The sequence below is a fragment of the Heptranchias perlo genome, chromosome 18, assembly GCF_035084215.1.
Source record: "Heptranchias perlo isolate sHepPer1 chromosome 18, sHepPer1.hap1, whole genome shotgun sequence".
Lineage (NCBI taxonomy): Eukaryota > Metazoa > Chordata > Chondrichthyes > Hexanchiformes > Hexanchidae > Heptranchias > Heptranchias perlo.
Window position 1 is genome coordinate 54,384,940 of NC_090342.1, and position 26,444 is coordinate 54,411,383.

Genomic DNA, 26,444 nt, shown 5'->3' on the forward strand with positions numbered 1-26,444 from the left:
CAGTATGTTTCCCACCCAAGGAGAAAGGAGGCATTGCTGGATCTAGTTCTGGGGAATGAGGTGGGTCAAGTGGAGCAAATGTCAGTGGGGGAACATTTACAGAACAGTGAACATAGTATCATAAGATTTAGATTAGTTATGGAAAAGGACAAGATCAATCTAGAGTAAAAATACTTAATTGGAGGAGAGCTAATTTCAGTGGGTTGAGAACAGATCTGGCCTGGGTAAATTGGAATCAAAGATAGGCAGGCAAAACTGTAATTGAACAATGGACGGCCTTTAAAGAGCAGATGGATTGGGTACAGTCTAAGTACATTCCATGAGGGGGAAAGGTAGGACAACCAAAGCCAGAAGTCCCTGGATGATGAAAGTGATAGAGTAAGATGAAGCAGAAAAAGGGGGCTTATGACTGATGTCAGGTTGATAATAGAAGTGAGAACCAGGCTGAATATAGAAAGTACAGAGAAGTGAAAAAGGAAATAAGAGGGGCAAAGAGAGAGTATGAGAGTAGATTGGCAGCTAACATAAAAGGGAATCCAGAAGTCTTCTATAGGCATATAACTAGTAAATGGGTAGTAAGAGGAGGGGTGGGGCCAATTAGGAGCCAAAAAGGTCTACACATGGAGGCAGAGGACATGGCTGAGGTACTAAATGAGTACTTTGCATCTGTCTTTACCAAGGAAGATGCTGCCAAAGTCACAGTAAAAGGAGGTAGCTGAGATACTGGATGGGCTAAAAATTGATAAAGAGGAGGTCCTATAAAGGCTGGCTCTATTTAAAGTAGATAAGTCACCTGGTCCAGATGGGATGCATCCTAGGTTGCTGAGGGAAGTAAGGGTAAAAATTGCAGAATTGCTAGCCATAATCTTCCAATCCTCCTTAGATATGGGGGGGTGGGGGGTGGTGGTGTCAGAGGACTGGAGAATTGAAAATGTTACACACTTGTTCAAAAAAGGGTATAAGGATAAACCCGGCAACTACAGGCCAGTCAGTTTAACCTCAGTGGTGGGGAAGCTTTTGCAAACGATAATTCAGGAAAAAAAAATTAATAGTCACTTGGACAAGTGTGGATTAATAAAGGAAAGCCAGCACAGATTTGTTAACAACAAATCGTGTTTAACTAACTTGATTGAGGTTTTTGATGAGGTAACAGAGGGTTGATGAGGGTAACGCAGTTGATGTTGTTCATATGGACTTTCAAAAGGCATTTGATAAAGTGCCACATAATAGGCTTGTCAGCAAAATTGAAGCCCATGGAATAAAAGGGGGCAGTGGCAGCATGGATACGAAATGGCCATGTGATAAGAAACAGAGAGTAGTGGTGAATGGTTGTTTTTCGGACCGGAGGAAGGTATACAGTGGTGTTATCCAGGGGTCAGTACGAGGACCATTGCTTTTTTTCATATATATTAATAACTTGGACTTGGGTGTACCGGGCACAATTTCAAAATTTGCAGATGACACAAAACTTGGAAGTGTAGTAAACAGTGAGGAGGAAAGTAATAGACTTCAAGAGGATATAGACAGGCTGGTGGAATGGCGGACACATGGCAAATGAAATTTAACACAGAGAAGTGCAAAGTGATACATTTTGGCAGGAAGAATGAGGAGAGGCAATATAAACTAAATGGTACAATTCTAACAGGGGTGCGGGAACAGAGAGACCTGTGGGTATATGTGCACAAATCTTTGAAGGTGGCAGGATAGGTTAAGAAAGCGGTTAAAAAGCACAGGATCCTGGGCTTTACAAACAGAGGCCTAGGGTACAAAAGGAAGGAAGTTGAACCCTTATAAAACACTGGTTCAGCCACAACTGGAGTACTCTGTCCAATTCTGGGCACCGCAATTTAGGAAGGATGAGAAGGCCTTAGAGAGGGTGCAGAAAAGATTTGCTAGAATGGTTCCAGGGATAAGGGACTTCAGTTACGTGGATAGATTAAAGAAACTGGGGTTGTTCTCCTTAGAGCAGAGACGGTTAAAACAAGATTTGATAGTTATTCAAAATCATGAACGGTTTAAAATAAAGTAAATAAAGAGAAACTGTTACTAAAGGGTAACTAGGGAGAGAGTAGGGCCTCTTAAGGATCAACAAGGTCATCTATGTACGGAACCACAAGAAATGGGTGAGATCCTGAATGAATATTTCACATCGGTATTTACGGTTGAGAAAGGCATGGATGTTAGGGAACTTGGGGAAATAAATAGTGATGTCTTGAGGAGTGTACATATTACAGAGAGGGAGGTGCTGGAAGTCTTAACGCGCATCAAGGTAGATAAATCTCCGGGACCTGATGAAATGTATCCCAGGACGTTATGGGAGGTTAGGGAGGAAATTGCGGGTCCCCTAGCAGAGATATTTGAATCATCCACTGCTACAGGTGAGGTGCCTGAAGATTGGAGGATAGCAAATGTTGTGCCTTTGTTTAAGAAGGGCGGCAGGGAAAAGCCTGGGAACTACAGACCGGTGAGCCTGACATCTGTAGTGGGTAAGTTGTTAGAGGGTATTCTGAGGGACAGGATCTACAGGCATTTGGAGAGGCAGGAACTAATTAGGAACAGTCAGCATGGTTTTGTGAGAGGAAAATCATGTCTCACGAATTTGATTGAGTTTTTTGAAGGGGTAACCAAGAAGATAGATGAGGGCTGTGCAGTAGACGTGGTCTACATGGACTTCAGCAAAGCCTTTGACAAGGTACCACATGGTAGGTTGTTACATAAGGTTAAATCTCATGGGATCCAAGGTGAGGTAGCCAATTGGATACAAAATTGGATTGACGACAGAAGACAGAGGGTGGGTGTAGAGGGTTGTTTTTCAAACTGGATGCCTGTGTCCAGCGGTGTGCCTCAGGGATCGGTGCTGGGTCCGCTGTTATTTGTTATTTATATTAATGATTTGGATGAGAATTTAGGAGGCATGGTTAGTAAGTTTGCAGATGACACCAAGATTGGTGGCATTGTGGACAGTGAAGAAGGTTATCTGAGATTGCAACGGGATCTTGATCAATTGGGCCAGTGGGCCGATGAATGGCAGATGGAGTTTAATTTAGATAAATGTGAGGTGATGCATTTTGGTAGATCGAATCGGGCCAGGACCTACTCCGTTAATGGTAGGGCGTTGGGGAGAGTTATAGAACAAAGAGATCTAGGAGTACAGATTCATAGCTCCTTGAAAGTGGAGTCACAGGTGAATAGGGTGGTGAAGAAGGCATTCGGCATGCTTGGTTTCATTGGTCAGAACATTGAATGCAGGAGTTGGGATGTCTTGTTGAAGTTGTACAGGGCATTGGTGAGGCCACACTTGGAGTACTGTGTACAGTTCTGGTCACCCTATTATAGAAAGGATATTATTAAACTAGAAAGAGTGCAGAAAAGATTTACTAGGATGCTACCGGGACTTGATGGTTTGACTTACAGGGAGAGGTTAGACAGACTGGGACTTTTTTCCCTGGAGAGTAGGAGGTTAAGGGGTGATCTTATAGAAGTCTATAAAATAATGAGGGGCATAGATAAGGTCGATAGTCAAAATCTTTTCCCAAAGGTAGGGGAGTCTATAACGAGGGGGCATAGATTTAAGGTGAGAGGGGAGAGATACAAAAGGGTCCAGAGGGGCAATTTTTTCACTCAAAGGGTGGTGAGTGTCTGGAACGAGCTGCCAGAGGCAGTAGTAGAGGCAGGTACAATTTTGTCTTTTAAAAAGCATTTGGACAGTTACATGGGTAAGATGGGTATAGAGGGATATGGGCCAAGTGCAGGAAATTGGGACTAGCTTAGTGGTATAAACTGGGCGACATGGACATGTTGGGCCGAAGGGCCTGTTTCCATGTTGTAACTTCTATGATTCTATGATCGGCGGGTCGAGAACCAGAGGACACAGATTTAAGGTGATTGGCAAAAGAACCATAACGCAACATGAGGATAAACTTTATGTAGCAAGTTATGATCTGGAATGTGCTGCCTGAAAGGTTGCTGGAAGCAGATTCAATTGTAGCTTTCAAAAAGGAATTGGATAAATACTTGAAGGGAAAAAATTTGCAGGGCGACGGGGAGTGGGAGTAACTGGATTGCTCTTACAAAGAGCTGGTACGGGCTGGATGGGCCGAATGGCCTCCTTCTATGCTGTAATCATTCTATGAATTGTAGCTTAAGCTACAGAATGGGGTATGGTCGAAATGTCTTCTTGGACCATCCAAGTAAATATCAACCGAGTTGCCTTGAACAGTTGGCAGTTGTCTACCTTGCTTGAAGAGTGCTTCTGGGTAATGCTGCGCAGAGTTCATGCATATATTTTCCAACTTCCCACTTAGCTGCTCAGCTTCACTTGCAAATATTTTGTGCATTCTGAAAGTGTCCAGAACTCTCAATAAAAACACAACTGTTTTAGAATTCCAAAAAAAAGGTTTCTTGTATTTTTTTTGAAACTGTCTCAACCAGCACCAAATATGAGCATAGCAGTGTACAAGATATACTTTAGTATTGACTGATACAGCTCTGGTCAGTACACCACAATCATATCTAGATATTTTTCATAATCTTGATCATGCATTTTAATTATATCCCAACCATGCTCATTTAAAAGTAACAAGATTTCCCAAAGTTTCACCATCTCTTCCAGATGCAGCAGAGAATCTCAAACTGTCCCATTGATATAATCCAAGGATGTACATACCCAAGGATGAACAGCTGATGAGGACTTTCATCTGGTATTCAATCCATTACACATAGAAAATAGTCAGCCCGTTGGATTTCTTTGAGCAGATAAAAAGAAATCATTTTGCAGCAAAGCTGAATACTTTATTCTGTGCCTGTGCTGATAAATTATTTAGGTGTCCCTTAAGATTACCCATGGGGTTATAAACTTAGAAGTATGATCCTGTGCCTAAGTTCAAGAATTTATTGAAGAAACCTTTATGGTTTGATATGGCACTTTCATCACCTCTAAAACGTAGTTATAATCTTGATAATGTGGTTATAAAGTCGACTATTCAAGATGAAGCCAATTTAGTGATCTTTTCCTATTGGTACCTGCTTTGTGTGTTGGTAACTAACTTGTTCACCCATTCCTTTGCTCCTGAAAAATCTAGTCAGATTTCAACATTGCCCAAGTGATCATTACACATTTTATGTTTGTGAAATCTTCCGTTGTTATCCAGTGATCAAAACTAGTCACTTAGCATGCCGTACCAAGTTTGTTCTGCCCTGACACAAAGCAAAAAGTGCAGACGGTACCAATGGTGCATTATAACCATGAAAATTTGTCAAATCAAAATACATTGAATTTATGCTTTTAGTTTCAAATTGTTTGACTAAGTTATGTAACTAAATGTATTTAAATGTATTTATAAAGTACTTAGTCATGTATTCATGGTTGATTCATCTTATCTTCACGGTAGCTGTTTTATATAGGCAGTTTACTTTGCATTGGAAGCAGCTATTGTCATAACTTAATCCTGTCCCTTCTCTGGAATTGCCAGTATTTTGAATGATTAAAATCTAATTTATAACTTCAAACATTTTGCAGTAAACAACAATATTGACAGGCAGCAAGGGACCAATCAGGACTCTTTCCACAGGCATCCAAGGTTACTGATGGGGCAATTATCAGCAAATTTGATAAAGCACCACATAATAGACTTGTTAGCAAAATTAAAGCCCTTAGGATTAAAGGGACAGTGGCAGCGTGGATAAAAAATTGACTAGGGGACAGAAAGCAGAGAGTAGTGGTGAAGGGTTGTTTTTCAAACTGGAGGGAAGTATACAGTGGTGTTCCCCAGTGGTCAGTATTAGACCACTGCTCTTTTTGATATATATTAATGACCCGGATGTGGGTGTAGAAGGTGTAATTTTAAGTTCGCAGATGACAAGAAACTCGGAAATGTAGTATACAACGTGGAGGATAGTAACAGACTTCAGGGGGACATAAACAGACTGGTGAAATGGGCAGACACATGGCAGATGAAATTTTACACAGAAGTGTGAAGTGATACATTTTGGTAGGAAGAATGAGGAAAGGCAATATAAACTAAATGGTACAATTTTATAGGCGATGCAGCAACAGAGACATCTGGGGTGCACATACACAAATCTTTGAAGCTGGCAGGACAAGTTGAGAAGGCTGTTAAAAAAGCATATGGGATCCTGGCCTTTATCATTAGAGGCATAGAGTACAAAAGCAAGGAAGTTATGCTAAACCTTTATAAAACACTAGTAGGCCTCAGCTGGAGTATTGTGTTCAATTACGGTAGCATAGTGGTTATGTTATTGGAATGGTAATCCAGAGGCCTGGACTAATAATCCAGAGACATTAGTTCAAATCCTGCCACGGCAGCTGGGGAATTTAAATTCAGTTAATTAAAATAAAAAATCTGGAATAAAAATCTAGTATTGATAATGGTGACCATGAAACTACTGGCTTGTAGAAACCCATCTGGTTCTTAGGGAAGGAAACCTGCCATCCTTACCCAGTCTGGCCTCTATGTGACTCCAGACCCACAGCAGTGTGGTTGATCCTTAAGTGCCCTCTGAAATGGCCGAGCAAGCCACTCAGTTGTACAATCCCACTACAAAAAGACATAATGAGAATAAAACTGAACGGGGCATCAAACCAGTAAGCACCGGACAGGACAAAGGCAAAGCAAGGCCAGTCAACATAGAAACATAAAAAAAGGGCCGAATGGCCTGCTCCGCCATTCAATATGATCATGGCTGATCCTTTATCTCAATACCATATTCCCGCTCTCCCCTTGATGCCTTTTGTGTCTAGAAATCTATCTAGCTGCTTCTTAAATATATTCAATGACTTGGCCTCCACAGCCTTCTGTGGTGGAGAATTCCACAGGTTCACCACCCTCTGAGTGAAGAAATTTCTCCTCATCTCAGTCCGAAATGTCCTACCCCGTATCCTGAGACTGTGACCCCTCGTTCTGGACCCCCCAGCCAGGGGAAACATCCTCCCTGCATCAGGTCTGTCTCGCCCTGTCAGAATTTTTATATGTTTCAATGAGATCCCTTCTCATTCTTCTAAACTCGAGTGAATACAGGCCGAGTTGACCCAATCTCTCCTCGTACGACAGTCCTGCCATCCCAGGAATCAGTCTGGTGAATCTTCGCTGCACTCCCTCTATGGCAAGTATATTCTTTCTTAGGTAAGGAGACCAAAACTGTGGTCTCACCAAGGCCCTGCATAACTGCAGTAAGGCATCCTTGCTCCTGTACTCAAATCCTCTTGCAATGAAGGCCAACATACCATTTGCCTTCCTAACTGCTTGCTGCACCTGCATGTTTGCTTTCAGTGACTGGTGTACAAGAACACCCAGGTCCCTTTGTACATCATTTCCCAATTTATCACCATTTAAATAATACTCTGCCTTTCTGTTTTTCCTTCCGAAGTGGATAACTTCACATTTATCCGCATTATACTGCATCTGCCATGTATTTGCCCACTCACTCAACTTATCTAAATCGCCTTGAAGCCCCTTTGCATCCTCCTCACATCTCACGATCCCACCTAGTTTTGTGTCATCAGCAAACTTGGAAATATTACATTTGTTTCCCTCATCCAAATCATTGATATATATTGTGAATAGCTGGGACCCAAGCACTGATCCCTGCGGTACCCCACTAGTCACTGCGTGCCAACCCGAAAAAGATCCATTTATTCCTACTCTCTGTTTCCTGTCTGTTAACCAATTTTCAATCCATGCCAGTATATTACCACCAATCCCATGTGCTTTAATTTTGCACACTAACCTCTTATGTGGGACTTTATCAAAGGCCTTCTAAAAATTCAAATAAAGCACATCCACTGGTTCTCCCTTATCTATTCTACCAGTTACATCCTCAAAAAACTCCAGTAGGTTTGTCAAACATGATTTCCCTTTCGTAAATCCATGTTGACTTTGTCTAATCCCTTGATATTTTCTAAGTGTCCTGTTATCACATCTTTTATAATAGACTCTAGCATTTTCCCTACTACTGATGTTAGGCTAACCGGTCTGTAGTTCCGTGTTTTCTCTCTCCCTCCTTTTTTAAATAGTGGGGTTACATTTGCCACCCTCTAATCTGCAGGAACTGTTCCATAATCTATAGAATTTTGGTAGATGACAACAATTGCATCCACTATTTCCATGGCTACCTCTTTTAGTACTCTGGAATGCAGCGTACAAGGCCCTGGGGATTTATCGGCTTTCAGTCCCATTAATTTTCCAGCACTATTTTTTTTACCAATACTAATTTCCTTTAATTCCACCTTCTCACTTGTCCCTTGGCTCCCTAGCATTTCTGGGAAGTTATTTGTGTCCTCTTTTGTGAAGACAGAACCAAAGTATTTGTTTAATTGCTCTGCAATTTCCTTGTTCCCCATTATACATTCTCCCATTTCTGACTGTAAGGGACCTATGTTTGCCTTCACTAATCTTTTTCTTTTTACATACTTGTTGAAGCTTTTACAGTCCACTTTTACATTCCTTGCAAGTTTACTCTCATACTTTTCCCCCTCTTAACCAATCTCTTGGTCCTTTTTTGCTGAATTCTAAACTGCTCCCAATCCTCTGGCTTGCCACTTTTTCTGGCAACTTTATATGACTCCTCTTTGGATCTTATACTATCCTTAATTTCTTTTGTTGGGCGGCTTTTCCTTTGGTGTTTTTGCACCAGAAAGGAATGTATAATTGTTGCAATTCATGCATTCATTCCTTAAATGTTCGACCCTGTAAAGTCCTCTTCACTAACATCTGGGGACTTGTGCCAAAATTGGGAGAACTGTCCTACAGACTAGTCAAGCAACAGCCTGACATAGCCATACTCACGGAATCATACCTTTCAGCCAATGTCCCAGACTCCTCCATCACCATCCCTGGGTATGTCCTGTCCTATCTGCAAGACAGACCCGGTACAGTGGTATACAGTCACAAGGAGTGGCCCTGGGAGTCCTCAACGTTAACTCTGGACCCCATGAAATCTCATGGCATCAGGTCAAACATGGGCAACAAAACCTCCTGCTGATTACCACCTACCGCCCTCCCTCAGCTGATGAATCAGTCCTCCTCCATGTTGAGCACCACTTGGAGGAAGCACTGAGGGCAGCAAGAGCACAGAATGTACTTTGGGTGGGGGACTTCAATGTCGATCACCAAGAGTGGCTCGGTAGCACCACTACTGACTGAGCTGACCTGAAGGACATATAGGACATAGCTGCCAGACTTGGCCTGCGGCAGGTGGCGAGAGAACCAACACGAAGGAAAAACCTTCTTGACCTCATCCTCACCAATCGACCTGTCACACATGCATCTGTCCATGACAGTACTGGTAGGAGTGACTACCAAACAGTCCTTGTGGAGACGAACTCCCGTTTTCACACTGAGGGCACCGGCCATCGTGTTGTGTGGCACTACCACTGTGCTGAATGGGATAAATTCATAACAGATCTAGCCACTCAAAACTGAGCATCCATGAGGCGCTGTAGGCCATCAGCAGCAGAATTGTATTCCACCACAGTCTGTAACCTCATGGCCCAGCATATTCCTCACTCTACCATTACCAACAAGCCAGGGGATCAATCCTGGTTCAATGAGAAATGTAGAAGAGCATGCCAGGAGCAGCACCAGGCATATATAAAAATGAGGTGCCAACCTGGTGAAGCTACAACTCAGGACTACATGCATGCTAAACAGCAGAAGCAGCATGCTATAGACAGAGCTAAGCGATCCCACAACCAATGAATCAGATCAAAGCTCTGCAGTCCTGCCACATCCAGTCGTGAATGGTGGTGGGCAATTAAACAACTAACGGGAGGAGGAGGCTCCATGAACATCCCCAATGATGGCAGAGCCCAGCACGTGAATGCAAAAGGCAAGGTTGATGCATTTATAACTATCTTCAACCAGAAGTGCCGAGTGGATGATCCATCTCGGCCTCCTCCCGAGATCCCCACCATCACAGAAGTCAGTCTTTAGCCAATTTGATTCACTCCACATGATATCAAGAAATGGCTGAGTGCACTGGATACAACAAAGGTTATGGGCCCCAACAACATCCTGGCTGTAGTGCTGAAGACTTGTGCTCCAGAACTAGCCACGCCTCTAGCCAAGATGTTCCAGTAACAGCTACAGCACTGGCATCTACCCGACAATGTGGAAAATTGCCCAGGTATGTCCTGTCCACAAAAAGCAGTACAAATCCAATCCAGCCAATTACCACCCCATCAGTCTACTTTCAATCATCAGCAAAGCGATGGAAGGTGTTGTCGACTGTACTATCAAGCGGCACTTACTCACCAATAACCTGCTCACTGATGCTCAGTTTGGGTTCCGCCAGGACCACGTGGCTCTAGACCTCATTACAGCCTTGGGCCAAACATGGACAAAGGAGTTGAATTCCAGAGGTGAGGTGAGAGTGACTGCCCTTGACATCAAGGGAGCATTTGACCGAATGTGGCACCAATTGAAGTCTATGGGAATCGGGGGAAAACTCTCCAGTATCTAAGTCATACCTTGCAGAAAGGACGATGGTAATAGTTGTTGGAGGCCAATCATCTCAGCCCCAGGACATTGCTGCAGGAGTTCCTCAGGGCCTAGGGCAGTGTCCTAGGCCCATCTTCAGCTGCTTCATCAATGACCTTCCCTCCATCATAAGGTCAGAAGTGGGGATGTATGCTGATGATTGCATAGTGTTCAGTTCCATTCGCAACCCCTCAGATAATGAAGCAGTCCGTGCCTGCATGCAGCAAGGCCTGGACAACATCCAGGCTTGGGCTGATAAGTGGCAAGTAACATTCGTACCAGACAAGTGCCAGGCAATGACCATCTCCAACAAGAGAGTCTAACCACCTCCCCTTGACATTCAACGGCATTACCATCGCCGAATCCCCCACCATCAATATCCTGGGGGTCACCACTGACCAGAAACTTAACTGAACCAGCCACATAAATACTGTGGCTACAAAAGCATGTCAGAGGCTGGGCATTCTGCAGCGAATGACTCACCTCCTGACTCCCCAGAGCCTTTCCACCATCTACAAGGCACAAGTCAGGAGTGCGATGGAATACTCTCCACTTGTCTGGATCAGTGCAGCTCCAACAACACAAGAAGCACGACACTATCCAGGACAAAGCAACCCGCTTGATTGGCATCCCATCCACCACCTTAAACATTCACTCCCTCCACCCCTGGCGCACCACTATGGCTGCAGTGTGTACCATCTAAAAGATGCACTGCAGCAACTCACCAAGGCTTCTTCGATAGCACCTCCCAAACCCCCGACCTCTACCACCTAGAAGGACAAGGGCAGCAGGCACATGAGAAAACCACCACCTGCACATTCCCCTCCAAGTCACACACCATTCTGACATGGAAATATATCACCGTTCCTTCATCGTGGCTGGGTCAAAATCCTGGAACTCCCTACCTAACAGCACTGTCTGAGTACCTTCACCCCACAGACTCAGGTGGCTCATCACCAACTTCAAGGGCAATTAGGGCAATAAGTGCTGGCCTTGCAGGGACACCCACATCCCATGAATGAGTGATAAAAAAAATTCTGGGCACCACACTTTAGGAAGGATATTAAGGCATTAGAGAGGGTGCAGAAGAGATTCACTAGAACGATACCAGGGATGCAGTACTTCAGTTATGTTGAGAGACTGGAGAAGCTGGGGTTGTTCTCCTTAGGACAGAGGAGGTTAGGGGGAGATTTGATAGAGATGTTCAAAATCATGAATGGTTTTGACAGAGTAAATAAGCAGAAACTGTTTCCAGTGGCAGAAGGATTGGTAACCAGAGGACATAGATATAAGGTGATTGGCAAAAGAGTCAGACGTGACATGAGGAAACCTTTTTTAAAAAAAACGCAGCAAGTTATGGTGATCTGCCTGAAAAAGTGGCGGAAGCAGATTCAATAGTAACTTCCAAAAAGGAACTAGATAAATACTTGAAGGGAAAAAATTTACAGGGCTATGGGGAACGGGACTAATTGGATAGCTCTTTCAAAGCCGGCTGAAGCACGATGGGCCGAATGTACTATGCCTACTATGAAACTCAAATCTCCCATGCTCTCCAGAGAGAGACACAGGCAGACAGACAGGGTTAATGGGGTCAGAACCTATCCTTCCCTTTCAATGACTGATTAACAGGACATGAATGAAAACATCCTTTTGGAAATCGCAAAAGCATTATAAAATCAGATGATTGGTGCAGCAGAGAGAAATTGGGGCCGGGTGGCAGGCAGCGACATGCCTTTATGGTACGGTAGTCCACCCTTAACCAAGTAAGTAGTTTGGTTAATGGTGGACATAAAGCGGCAGCGGCGAGAGAGAAGGCCCAGAACATAAAGAGGGAGCAGTGAGAGGAATCAATAAAAACAAGTCAAAAAGTGACATCACAGAGGAGTGCCAAGGGTAAGTCAGTGTAAGTCTTTAGTGGCTGGTTAGTGTCTCTAGTGTTTAGCTAAACAGTTAAATAGCCTTAAAGCTAAACTAACAGTTAAAAAGAGCAGGAAACCAGAGCAGTTGAACCAACCCAGGGAAAAATCTCGAAAGGTGAAGTCACAGTCAGCACAGAGTGGGGAGCTCTGGAACCCAAGGAAATTAAACTAAGTCTTTAATTTACTATACACACTATTTTTAACTATAAAATATAAATCAATAGTTAAATAAACAAATATTCAGAATTACTAATTAATTTAAAATCAAGCTAAAATCCATCTACTAAATATTTTCTAGACCTTAAGTGTTTATATTAGTTCTGGAATTAAATTAATACTAATAAATAAATAAAAATTAGAAATGGCCGTGCAGGCTAGGTGTCAGGACTGTGATAGTTGGGAGTTTGTGGACAGTGAGACTGCCACATCTGCAGTAAATGTCTTGAGCTGGAGTGCGAGTTAGAGACACTCCGACACATAAATCAGCTTGTTAAGGGGAACCAAGGGGAAGTAGGGAAGCAGGTCCCGCAGACACTGGACAATCCAACAGGTACAATGTACTTTTTACCTGTGAGGACTAAGATGTAGGCTGGAGGGAGGACAGCCAGCATGCTAACCATGGTACCGTGGAGCAGGAGACAGTCGAAGGTGGGGCGGGGCGGGGAAGAGGAGCAGAATAGAAAGGTTGTCATCGTGGAATTATAACGCCACAGGAGGCGGCCATTCAGTCTATCAAGCCTGCGCTGGCTCTCTGCAAGAGCAATCCAGCTGGTCCCACTCCCCCGCTCTTTCCCTGTAGCCCTGCAAATTTTTTCTCCTTCAGGTACCTATCTAATTCCTTTTTGAAAGCCACAATTGACCCTGCTTCCACCACCCTTTCAGGCAGTGCATTCCAGACCCTAACCACTCGCTGCGTATAAAAGTTTTTGCTCCTGTCGCCTTTGGTTCTTTTGCCAATCACCTTAAACCTGTGTCCTCTGGTTCGCGACCCTTCCGCCAGTGGGAACAGTTTTTCTTTATTTACTCTGTCTAGACCCTTCATGATTTTGAACACTTCCATCAAATCTCCTCTCAACGTTCTCTGTTCTAAGGAGAACAATCCCATCTTTTCCAGTCTATCCACATAACTGAGGTCCCTCATCCCTGGAATCATTCTAGTAAATCTTTTCTGCACCTTCTCTAAGGCCTTCACATCCTTCCTAAAGTGCGGTGCCCAGAACTGAACACAATACTCCAGTTGTGGCCGAACCAGTGTTTTATAAAGTTTCATCACAACATCTTCACTCTTGTACTCACTCTATGCCTCTATTTATAAAGGCCAGGATCCCGTATGCTTTTTTAACCACTTCCTCAACCTGCCCTGCTACCTTCAATGACCTGTGCACATATACCCCCAGGTCTCTCTGTTCCTGCAGTCCTTTTAGTTTATAAAGGGTTTAGATTCATGTGTTCTGAAGTTTAATTTGAGACTACAACGTTCAAAGACCGTAGTGAAAATCACTAAGCTGTTATCATAATTTCCAATGCCCCAATGAGTTTCATGACATTCCCTGAAGGTAGGTGTTCCAGCTGGTTGGATCAATCCCACTTGCATGGAATGTGCATGGGGACTGGAAACTTGGATGGGAAATTCCTTTTGTCAGATCCCCACTTGATTAGCACAGTATCCAATCTTCTAGCTGGCCCTTCAGACCAACCTAAAGCATTCTCACATAAAATTAGCAAGAGCTTAGTTAAAATGCTAAAAAAATGAAAGGCAATTACTTTTGAAGATGAGACTGCCCTGTCTTCTTACCCAGATTGTGCTGTGCACTCAGTTTGCTCGTATAAAATTGGAGATAAAAGGCAGGCACATTCTAGCCTTTTAGAAAGTCCTTAAAACTGGTGGATTTTTCATTGCTGCAACCTAAATTCTTAAAATAAGGATTGGATTGAGTGTTCCTCTTTATTTGCATTTTTAGAGGTTCACTTGTACACAATGTGTGCAAACCCAGGCACACCTATCTGAGAATGCCTGAGGACAATTACTTTTGTAGGTTCTCCTTCCATAGACAGCCAGTGACTGAGTTGTATTGTATGTCAGAATCTAACATGCAGACTTTGACAACAATTATGCATTGTCAATGCCTGTGAAGGTAACCACAGCAATGAATGTTTATATCTCCAGCTTCTTGTAAACTATTTACAGGGGCATATCCAACACCAGTCTATTCGCAGTACACAGGTGCATCAAACACATCACTGATTGTTGTTCACCAAAGAAGTACCTTCGACACTTTCCTCCATGGAAAAACCACAGCAGAATGAGAGGGTATTTCAGTTTATCTGCATCAAGAATTCCCTAAAGTTATTGATGGCACCATATGCCTATCCAGACACCTCCACATAATGCCACGAGCCCCAAGAACTTCTATTTCATCAACGTCCAGGTAGTCTATGACCAGTAAACAGAATCACGGAGGTGATTGCCCATTTCCTAGGCAGTGGGCATGATTCCTTTATTTTAAGACAACCCTCTATGCCTGGGGTTATTTGAAAGGGAAGGTAGATTGGAAGGATGGCTTTTAGGAAACAAAGGCTACCCGTGCTCGTGACAACCAGGAACGCCAGGTGAATGCAGATACGAGGTCCTTGGTGCCACCAGGATCATTATTTAGCAAACCGTCAGCATCTCAGAGCAGTTTTTCTGATGCCTACACAGATCTCCTAGGTCATTATGCTCTGCTGCACAACTTTGCCATCCAGAGAGACCTAACAATAGAGCAGGTGGAAGAGGAGGTTCTTCGACAGTCAAGGGCAGACTAAGACAATGACAATAACCCTCAATATATCCCCACTGAAATAGCTTTGCAGGCAGCAAGAGTAGCACACCAGGCTCTTATCGAGAGACCTTCACCCAAGTACCCGAGGCACCCAATTAACTCATGTGCACACATGCAGTGATTCACACACCTTCATCAATATTGTCCTTGGCACTAACTCAACTACCACGGATGCCCATCGTTTGATCTGTTGCTTCCTATTCAGCACCATCAGAACTAAACTCTCAACCAAGTTGAAAAGAAGTGCAAGCAAATAATGCCTAGAAATAATGGCACAGAGTATCTGCCCCCCTTTGATTGGGGCACTTATCTGGCAAGTCACGTGCTGTCTGCAAAAACAGTGGTTTGAAAAAATTGGATGCCTCCTCTTCGGCTTCTGCAAGGCCACACTCAGTGCTTGCACAGGCATTAGCTACCAAATAAACTATCAGGCCCTCCTCTGGCAACCTCTGAGTACTGGATACCTTGGTGGCTCTCCTTGGTGATGTGTGGTGTGTTTCTTCTCAAATCTAGTCTAGTTGCCTTTCTTATTGCTTCCCCAGTAGGAGGAGTAAGTAGGGTGGCTAGCTGCTGAGTCTCTATTGGGATTGGGGCTCTCTTGAACCTTCTTGTGGGGGGGCGGGAATCATCAGATGGTCCTGCCAGAGTTTTCATCTTGCCCAATTTTTCTCTGGCAGCCTGGGCGTGAACACTATCTGGCACATCTTCTGTCATTTGAGTGGGATGGGGAATAGGTAGTGTCCTCTACAGTCGTGACCAAGTGCCCAGGAGGATATGTGCCTACCTGGTGCAAGATTAAACGATATCTCGGAGCAACTGGAATGGAACTTAGAAAGGGAGGGGGAGGATCCAGCTGTCCTGGACCATGTTGGGACCAATGACATAGGCAAGAAAAGAGAATATCAGAAGTTAGGAACTAAATTAAAAAACAGGACCTCACTGGTTGTAATATTGGGATTACTAACCGAGCCACGTTCTAATTGGCATAGGGATAAACAGGTCAGGAAGGTGAATGTGTGGCTGAAAGACTTGTGTGGGAAAGAGGGGTTCTATTTCACTGGGACAGGGAGGGGCTGTGCCGTTGGGACGGACTCCACCTGAACCGAAATGGGACCAGTGTCCTAGCGGAAAGGATAAATAGGGCTGTCAGGAGGACTTTAGTAAGATGGCGGGGGGGGGGGGGGGGGGGTGGGGGAGGGATCTGGTGAAGGTAACATAAGTCTGAAGAAAAAAGAAATAGGAAATGAGGGTAAAGGTCAAACCAAGGTAAGGAATAAGGGTAACAGTCAGGGAACAATTGCAGTTATGGGACATAAGTACAAAACAATTGTTAAAAATAAAGTATGGGGAACAATTGCTAAAAATAAATTAAATTGCCTGTACAGCAATGTGCACAGCATCCAAAACAAAATGGTGGAACTAGAGGCGATAATTCATAATAAGGAGCCAGATGTGGTAGGGATCATTGAAACATGGCTACATAGAAACAGGACTGGCAGTTAAATATTGCAGGATATAATGTATTTAGAAAGGATAGGTAAGGAAGACGGGGAAGGGTGGGGTAGCTGTACTAATGAAAGACAAAATAATGGCAATAGAGAAAAGGGACATAAGTAACAATAAGGTAGAAACAGAATCCATGTGGATTGAGACAAAGGATAAGAAGGGATCGATCATGTTAATAGGCATATTCTACAGACCACCCAATAGTGGAAGGTGGGTGGAGGATGAAATATGTAGACAAATGTATGAAATGAGTAAAAAAACATTAAATAATAACCATGGGAGATTTCAACTACCCCCAAATAAACTGGCACGAGATATCGGAAGGGGAAAAGGGAATGGAGTTTTTACAGTGTGTACAGGACTCCTTTCTTAACCAGTATGCGAGAAGCCCAAGAGAGGAATCACTGCTAGATCTGGTAATGGGAAATGAACCAGATAGCAATCATAACATAACATTTAAAATAATAATTGAGAAAGACATAAGTAAGACAAAGACCAAAGTAATAGTTTGGAAAAAAGCTAATTTTGAAAGGATGTGAATGGATTAGAGAAGGTAAATTGGAAAAAAAAAATTGACAGAGACAGAACAGCAGTGGGAAATATTCAAAACAGTGATCAAGAGAGTTCAGGAGAAATATATTTCTCTAAAAAGCACAAACAAACTAGCCAACAATGAAACACCATGGGTGAATAAAGAGATCAGGGTAAAATTGAAATTAAAGGAAAAGGCATACTCTAAGCACATAGACAATAAAGGAGGATGACAAAAGGGAATACAAAGAGTTAAGAAAGAAGTCGAAAGAAGTCAAAAGAACATAGGAACAGGGATAGGCCATTTAGCCCCTCAAACCTGTTCCGCCATTCAATGAGATCATGGCTGATCTGTGACCTAACTCCATATACCCATCTTAGCCCCATATCCCTTAATACCTTTGGTTAACAAAAATCTATCAACCTCAGATTTAAAATTAACAATCGAGCTAGCATCAACTGTTGTTTGCTGAAGAGAGTTCCAAACTTCTACCACCCTTTGCATGTAGAAATGTTTCCTAACTTCACTCCTGAATGTCCTGGCTCTAATTTTTAGGCTATCTTCCCTAGTCCTAGACTTCCCAACCAGCTGAAATAGTTTCTCTCTATCTACCCTATCAGTTCCCCTTAATATCTTGAAAACTTGGATCAAATCACCCCTTAATCTTCTAAATTCCAGGGAATACAATCCTAGTTTGTGTAACCTCTCCTCGTAGTTTAACCCCTGGAGTCCAGGTGTCATTCTAGTAAATCTACGCTGCACTCCCTCCAAGGCCAACACATCCATCCTAAAGTGCGGTGCAAAGAACTGAACGCAAAGCTCCAGGGGTGGTCTAACTAGGGCTTTGTATAGCTGTAGCATAACTTCTACCCCCTTGTATTCTAGGCCTCTAGGTATAAAGGCCACCATTCCATTAGCCTTTTTGATTATTTTCTGTATCCATGACATTTTAATGATCTATGTACATGAACCCCAAGTCTCTTTGGACCTCCATTGTTTCGAGCTTTTCACCATTTAGAAAGCACTCTGATCTATCCTTTTTAGGTCCAAAGTGGATGACCTCACACTTGCCTACATTGAAATCCATCTGCCACAGTTTTGTCCATTCACTTAATCTATTAATACCGCTCTAATTTTATGCTTCCATCAACACTGCTTACAATGTTGCCTATCTTTGTGTCATTGGCAAACTTGGATATGTGGCTCTCTATCCCATCATCTAAGTAACTAATAAATAGTGAATAGTTGAGGCCCAAACACAAATCCCTGTAGGACACCACTAGTCAAATCCTGCCAATTTGAGTACCTGCCCATTATCCCTACTCTGTCTCCTGCCGCTCAGCCAATTTCCTAACCAGGTCAATAATTTGCCGTCAATAATTTGCCATCAATTCCATGAGTTTCAACTTTAGCAAACAGTCTCTTATGAGGGACTTTATCGAATGCCTTCTGGAAGTCCATATAAAGAACATGCATAGACATTCCCCTGTCCACTACTTCAGTCACCTCTTCAAAAAATTCAATCAGGTTCATCAGGCATGATTTACAGCATCCAAAACAAAATGGTGGAACTAGAGGCAATAATTCATAGTAAGGAGCCAGATGTGGTAGGGATAATTGAAACATGGCTACATAGAAACAGGACTGGCAGTTAAATATTGCAGGATATAATGTATTTAGAAAGGATAGATAAGGAAGACGGGGAAGGGTGGGGTAGCTATACTAATGAAAGACAAAATAATGACTCTTTACAAATCCATGCCAGCTCTCTCTGATCAACTAAAAATTTTCTACTGAACAATTAGGAAAGCAAAAAGGAACTACAAAATTTAATTATCAAGGAATATAAAAAGAAATAGTATTCTAGGGACACATAAATAACAAAAGAAAGATCACAACAGGGATAGGGCATTAAGGGATGCACTTGATAAACTCTCAGATAATGACAGAAAAATGGCAGAAATACTGAATAGTTACTTTGCCTCAGTATTCATCAGGGAGACTAACAAGGTGGGCAGGACATTAGAAGAGATTAAAAAAATATAAAAACATTTAAGATAGAAAAGGGGGAGATAATTGATAAACCACTCAAAATTGGAGAGGATAAAACCCCTGGTCCAGATAGATTGCATTCTCGATTAATAAAACAAGTTAGGGAATCGATAGCAGAGGCACTTTTACATATATAAAAATTCATTAGAAAAGGATTCAGGGCCAGAGGATTGGCAGACAGCTAATGTTATTCCTATATTTAAATAGGGAGATAGAACAAGTCCAGAGAACTAAACAACAGTTAGCTTAATGTCAGTAGTAGGAAAGATAGTGGAATCTTTACTCAAAGATGTAAAAGAAAGACATCTAGCGAACAAAAATATAATAAAGAATAGTCTGCACGGATTTCAGAAGGGAAGGTCATGTTTGACCAACCTTATTGAATGCTTTGAAGTAACAAAGAGTTGACAAGGGTAACGTAGCAGATGCAATATATTTGGATTTTCAAAAGGCCTTCGATAAGGTACTGTATTGTAGACTCATGACTAAGGTCAGAGCTTGTGGAGTCAGGGGACTGGTAGCAGAATGGATAGCAAGGTGGCCACAAAACAGAAAACAAAGAGTAGTAGTTAAGGGTAGCTACTCTGATTGGCAAAAGGTGGGAAGTGGTGTCCTACAGGGATCGGTGCTGGGACCACTGTTGTTCACAATTTATATTAACAATTTGGATTCGGGAATCACAAGTACAATTTCAAAACTTGCAGACGACATCAAATTGGGGGGTGTAGTTAATACAAAGGAAGAATGCTTCGAAATGCAAGAGGGCAATAATAAACTTGCAGAATGGGCATGTTATTGGCAAATGAATTTTAATATAGATAGGTGTGAGTTGGTGCATTTTGGTAGGAAGAATAAGGATGCCACATTCTGTTTGGAAAATAAGAGTCTAAATGGGATAGAGGAGCAAAGGGATCTAGGAGTAGAGATACACAAATCACAAAGTAGCGACGCAGTTTAATAAGGCCATAAAAAAGGCAAATCAAGCACTGGGGCTCATTTCTAGAGACAGAATTGAAAAGCAGAAAAGTTATGTTATACCACACTGAGTACTGTGTACAGTCCTGGTCTCTGTATTATAGAAAGGCAATGGAGGCATTGGAGAAGATGCAAAAAAGATTCACAAGGATGATACCAATTGAGAGGATACACTTATCAGGAAAGGCTTCAGGCTGGGGCTTTTTTCTCTAGAAAAGAGAAGGCTGTGGGGTGTCTGATAGAGGTCTTTAAGATATTGAAAGGGTTTGATAGGGTAGACATAGAGAAAATGTTTCCACATGTGGGCAGAGTCCAAAACTAGAGGTCATAAATGTAAAATAGTCACCAATAAATCCAATAGGGAATTCGTGAGAAACCTCTTTACCCAAAAAGTGGTAAGAATCTGGAACGCAATACCACAAGGAGTGGTTGAGGCAAACAGCATAGATGCATTTAAGGGGAAGCTAGATAAACACGAGGTGGGGAATAGAAGGCTATGTCGATAGGTTTAGATGAAATAGGGTGGGAGGAGGTTCGTGTGCAGCATAAATATCGGCAGAGACCAGATGGGCCAAATGGCCTGTTTCTGTGCCGCAGATTCAATGTAACGATGCAATTCAGTGAGGTTATTCCACTCACTATCTGTGTGAGTACTAGGTCTTTACTGGAGTTATCTAGCTCAAGTCCCTATACTTTTGTCTCCTCATTTCTCCATTCCCTTTCCTCTGCCCAATCCTCCTCCCCTCTCTCTCTCTCGCTCCTCCCCAGCTCCGGCCCCTTCCTTTTATCTTCCCACCGCCCATCCCCATTTTTCTCTGTAACGCCTCCCTCCACCTTCCCTTTGTCTCATTCTCTCTTGCCTCCCTCCGCTCTTTCTCTCTCTCTCTCTCTCTCCATGATTTCAACGCGAGCCTGGCTAGCACAAGCGTTCGACCTTCAGCACAAGTTTACTTACGTGTTTGTGCTATATCACCCACTTGCCTCAACGGTAAACAGCCCACCTCTAACTCAGGAATTTGTTCATCGAACTCCACGGAGAAGTCTCTTGGTCTTTTTTTTTTATGTCTGTGAGGCATTCCCTCGGTAAAATACTGACGACAAGCCCTTCAGTCGGGACTCCCCACCTGGGTCCGCGCGCCACCACCGTTAACTCGACACCCAGCGCGCGGCGCGTCCGAAACTCGCTCCGACTTCATTTTAAAACCGGCTGACGGGCGGAGCAAGGACTGCGCGTGCGCGCTCCGACCGCATTGTAAAACCGGCTGACGGGCGGAGCAAGGACTGCGCGTGCGCGCTCCGACCGCATTGTAAAACCGGCTGACGGGCGGAGCAAGGACTGCGCGTGCGCGCTCCGACCGCATTGTAAAACCGGCTGACGGGCGGAGCAAGGACTGCGCGTGCGCGCTCCGACCGCATTGTAAAACCGGCTGACGGGCGGAGCAAGGACTGCGCGTGCGCGCTCCGACCGCATTGTAAAACCGGCTGACGGGCGGAGCAAGGGGGCGGGAGCCGCAACGAGAAGGCGAAGTGGCTCTAGCTGATTGGCCTGAACCCGCCGCCAATGGAAAAAGGATTTTCGGACGCTGCCCGGTGACTGATTGGTTGACGCAGCTGTCAGTTAGAGTTCCCTGTGCGCTTCCGGCCGGTGCGAGAACAACACGGGCAAGCGGCAGCCGGTCGGCGCTTGACGGACGGTGTAACCGAGCGATCGTTATGGAAGTGCTGGACAGCGATAGCACGGACCCCCTCCATTGGGATACCAAGCTCAGTGAGCTGAATCTCTCGCCAGGAAATTGCGAGGCCTTTTACACGACGGTAGGACCTCACTGTTGACAGGGGCTTTGGGCAAACTCGGGCCCGGGTTAATTCCACTGGTTTAATCCCCTTGTGTGTTGAGCTCGGTATCGCGGATCGCCAGAGCTGGAGTTGAGTTTTGCCAGTTCTTCAAGGTTGGCTTGGCTTGGCTTGGCCGAGAAAGGGATTGAAGATTGCGTGATACTACTTTCAATGGTGGGACTGTCTGGAAACATTTCTGAAATCTGTCAATCAGACTCCAAAAGTTTGTCTCCCCTCCCCTTCCTGGTCCTTGGGAGTTGTGGTGTACGATAGTCTGGATAGGATCCGGGTGCACGGTCTCATCTGGAAGGTGATGAGGAACCTCCTGGCATCCGGCGGTGGTGTGCCGTGCGATTGGCATCGTCCCTAAACAAGAGCTCGCAGCCAGGGATTGTACCAAGTCCAAGTCTGTGCCTGACTAAGGTGACAATTGTAAACAATTTTACACCACCAAGTTATAGTCCAGCAATTTTATTTTAAATTCACAAGCTTTCGGAGGCTACCTCCTTCCTCAGGTGAGGAAGGAGGTAGCTTCCGAAAGCTTGTGAATTTAAAATAAAATTGCTGGACTATAACTTGGTGTTGTAAAATTGTTTACAATTGTCAACCCCAGTCCATCACCGGCATCTCCACATCCTGACTAAGGTGACAACCCAAGTTACCACTGGTAGATATTCTTTGAGGTGCAGAGTTGGTTGGTTTATCCCCGAGTTTCACATCCAAATTTCCCGTTGATCTGTCCAACATTCTTCCCTTACCTGATGCCACCAAAAAAGCAGGTTGACTGGTTGCTTTCATCGTGTTGCTTTCTCTGATATCTTACTTGCAAAATGGTTGCTGTATTTATTAGTTAATTGTAGATGGGGTGCTTTGCGATGTTTCTGAGATACGTGATACGATGCTATATAAATGCAAGCTTTTTTTAATGGCAGTAAAACCTGCCAGTGTTAAACAAGCTAGTGTTTTTCATGTCTTCAGCATCATTCAACAGATCTTCAAATTCTTTAAAGCTCCTCGTTCTAAAGGCAATTAAGTCTCTATTCCATTTTTTTGCGTACTGAAACTGCTGAGGAGTGAGGCTTACTGGAAAAGTTGGACCAGAGTTGGGACAGGATTCCTGCAGTGGATCAGTGGGCTGCCTGTATCGCCATTAATTGACATGAAGCCTCTGAAGCTCCTTTGATGTTTGGATCTCACATATAGCGAGTCACATGTTGTTTCCCCTCCATAGTACCAATGCAAACCTTATATTTCCAGCAGTTGAGGGGTCTAGAACGAGAGGTCATACATTTAATCTTGTATCTAAGAGGTTTAGAACAGAGAGCAGAAGAAAGTTCTTGAGTTGTGAAGCTGTGGAATTCAGTTCCAGGGTTAGTGGTTCATAGAATGGCCTCCTTCTGTGCTGCAACCATTCGGCCCATCGAGCTTGTGCCAGCTCTTTGTAAGAGCAATCCAGTTAGTCCCATTCCCCTGCTCTTTCTCCGTAGCCCTGCAAATTTTTTTCCCCTTAAGTATTTATCCAATTCCTTTTTGAAAGCCACGATTGAATCTGCTTCCACCACCTTTTCAGGCAGCGCAATCCAGATCATAACTACTCACTGCATAAAAAAAGTTTTTCCTCATGTTGCCTTTGGTTCTTTTGCCAGTCACCTTAAATTTGTGTTCTCTGGTTCTCGTCCCTTCCGCCAATGGGAACAGTATCTCTTTATTTACTTTATCTAAACCCTTCATGATTTTGAACACTTATCAAATCTGCTCTTAACCTTCCCTGCTCTAAGGAGAACAACCCCAGCTTCTCCAGTCTATCCACGTAACTGAAGTCCCTCATCTCTGGAATCATTCCAGCAAATCTTTTCTGAACCCTCTCTAAGGCCTTCGCATTTTTTCTAAAGTGCGGTGCCCAGAATTGGTCACAATACTCCAGCTGTGGCCGAACCAGTGTTTTATAAAGGTTCAACATAACTTCCTTGCTTTTGTACTCTATGCCTCGATTTATAAAGCCCAGGATCCTGTAAGCTTTTATAGCCGCTTTCTCAACCTGTCCTGCCACCTTCAGAGATTTGTGCACATATGCCCACAGATCTCTCTGTTCCCGCACCCCCTTTAGAATCGTACCATTTAGTTTATATTGCCTCTCCTCATTCTTTCTGCCAAAATGTATCACTTCGCACTTCTCTGCGATAAATTTCATCTGCCACAAATTTCATCTGCCACGTGTCCGTCCATTCCACCAGCCTGTCTATGTCCTCTTGAAGTCTATTACTAACCTCCTCACTGTTTACTACACTTCCAAGTTTTGTGTCATCTGCAAATTTTGAAATTGTGCCCTGTGCACCCAAGTCCAAGGCATTAATATATATCAAAAAAAGCAGTGGTACTAGTACCGACCCCTGGGGAGCACCACTGAATACCTTCCTCCAGTCTGAAAAATAACCATTCACCACTACTCTCTGTTTCCTGTCACTTAGCCAATTTCATATCCATGCTGCTGTTGCCCCTTTTATTCCATGGACTTCAATTTTGCTGACAAACCTATTAACTTTGTCAACATTCCAGATTGGATTGGATAGGTGGATGAAGGAAAAGGGGTTGAAGGGATACGGGAACCGGGTGGGTAAATGTGGTTAGAACTATTTGCTTGTCTGGAGGGTAAATGCCAACACTGACTGGTTGGGCCGAATGGTCTGTTTCCATGTTGTAGTTTCTAAGTATTTCTATGTAATAACTAGACTATTGCTCACTTAAGTGTAACTGGGTCAACAAGATGAACAAAATGTGTTTGCTTTGATAAAATTGTGTTTTATGAGAAAACTTAAAACAATGCAATATATTTCCATACTTGCATTCTGAAAATGATTGTTTGGAATTTGGGTATTTTTGATTGTATTTGCACAAGGGAGGACCAACTGTCCAGATTATTCAAGATCCATTTCCTAGTTGTGAGGATGTTACTGGGTCCATTCAGTCTGAAGAAGCTCTAACTTTGCCTTTATAACTGAGAACAAGCTAATGAGTAGTTATGAATTAATTATTTGATGTGGTTTTATATTTAGTCTTTTTTTGTGACTCAAAATGTCTGGATTTTTATCCAGCCAAATCAGTTTCTAGACCTTTGTGTTGCCATGTATCACAAGGTTACCAAGAATCTGTATGCATTGGGGCTGCTTTATGCCACTTGCATGACTAAGAACCTACATCAAATCTGGAGAAAATTACTTGCTATTGATCAAACTCCTCAATACAATGTAAGCTGTGGTGACATATTGTCTGTAAATATATTGAGCAGAACGAAGGAGATTAAGATATTTGAGTAAGAATGGGGAGAATAACACTAATGAGGGGCCTTACAAAATTTAAAAACCAAAAAAAATGGAGCTTGAATAATTAAATGGAGAAAACCAACTGCAGCACTGAAAAAGTGTGGAGTTGGCTAGCACCAGTAGTTATGTGCCAGAATAATGAGCTCTAACGGATCGAATTGTCTGCTATCCAGCAGAAAGGATTGAACCATTTCAAGTCCAGTCTGGGCTTTATTATTATTGATGGCTATGATGAATGCCTCAATGTGGATATTTCAACCTGTTGTATTTGTTTTGGTTTCTCTCTCCACACCTGCCAGAACTATATTGCTAATATTATGAATGAGAGACGAGAAAAGAAGCAGAAGTAGAAGTCAACTGGGCACCGGATGAAAGGTCCAGATCATGTCAGTGCTGAGAACTGCTCAAGCTCCACACAGATGGGTGACACAGCAACTAATAAATTTAAATATAACCATCTGTCAGCACAAAACCATCCAACTGGTCCTACCACACCAGGAGAGGCTGGTGTTGATTTTCTTAGCCCTGGAGGGGGCTTGCACTACACGAGAACTGCCTGTCCATGTCACCCTGGTATTCACTTTTGTGCCAATTGACACCATGCGCTATATTGCAGTCAACATTGCAACAGGATTGTGTCAGACTAGTTGAACCAAATATGAATTTATCTAATAAACATCGGTGTCTGCATTGGTTTGTGGAGGTAGTTCCCCAGTTGGTACTTCTCAACCCATGTGATCTCATCACCATCTCCTTCTGTGGCACCAGGTTGAAAATGAGATGGTGGTCTATTTAGGAACCTTTTGCCTTGGAGCACCTCCCATTCAGGGCTCTGACCTACAGTCTTGGCAGGGAGGGAGAGGGTGGTGTCCTTTTTTGAGAGTGGTCACCAGGATCTTGGGGGGGGGGGGGGGGGTGGCAGGGAAGGAGGGAGCGACAGAATCGTAGAACCTCTCTTATTTACTACTATTTTAATTGCTTTCCCT

At 43.4% G+C, this 26,444-nt stretch overlaps 1 protein-coding gene and 1 long non-coding RNA gene across 6 annotated transcripts in view; one reads left to right on the forward strand and one right to left on the reverse strand.

The window, feature by feature from the left end:
* LOC137334873 (uncharacterized) overlaps positions 1 to 21,504 on the reverse strand; it is an 87,901-nt gene extending 66,397 nt beyond the window's left edge. For all 4 annotated transcript variants that reach the window (XR_010966264.1, XR_010966262.1, XR_010966265.1 and 1 more), the window contains exon 1: positions 21,258 to 21,504. This is a non-coding gene — a long non-coding RNA (uncharacterized lncRNA). The remainder of the gene's footprint in view (positions 1 to 21,257) is intronic.
* Positions 21,505 to 21,931: 427 nt separating this feature from the next.
* The window catches only part of creb3l2 (cAMP responsive element binding protein 3-like 2), a 76,579-nt gene continuing 72,066 nt past the window's right edge, over positions 21,932 to 26,444 (forward strand). For both annotated transcript variants that reach the window (XM_067999922.1, XM_067999923.1), the window contains exon 1: positions 21,932 to 22,117. In XM_067999922.1, coding sequence (XP_067856023.1) covers positions 22,016 to 22,117 — 102 coding nt within the window. In that variant the 5' untranslated portion in view covers positions 21,932 to 22,015. The remainder of the gene's footprint in view (positions 22,118 to 26,444) is intronic.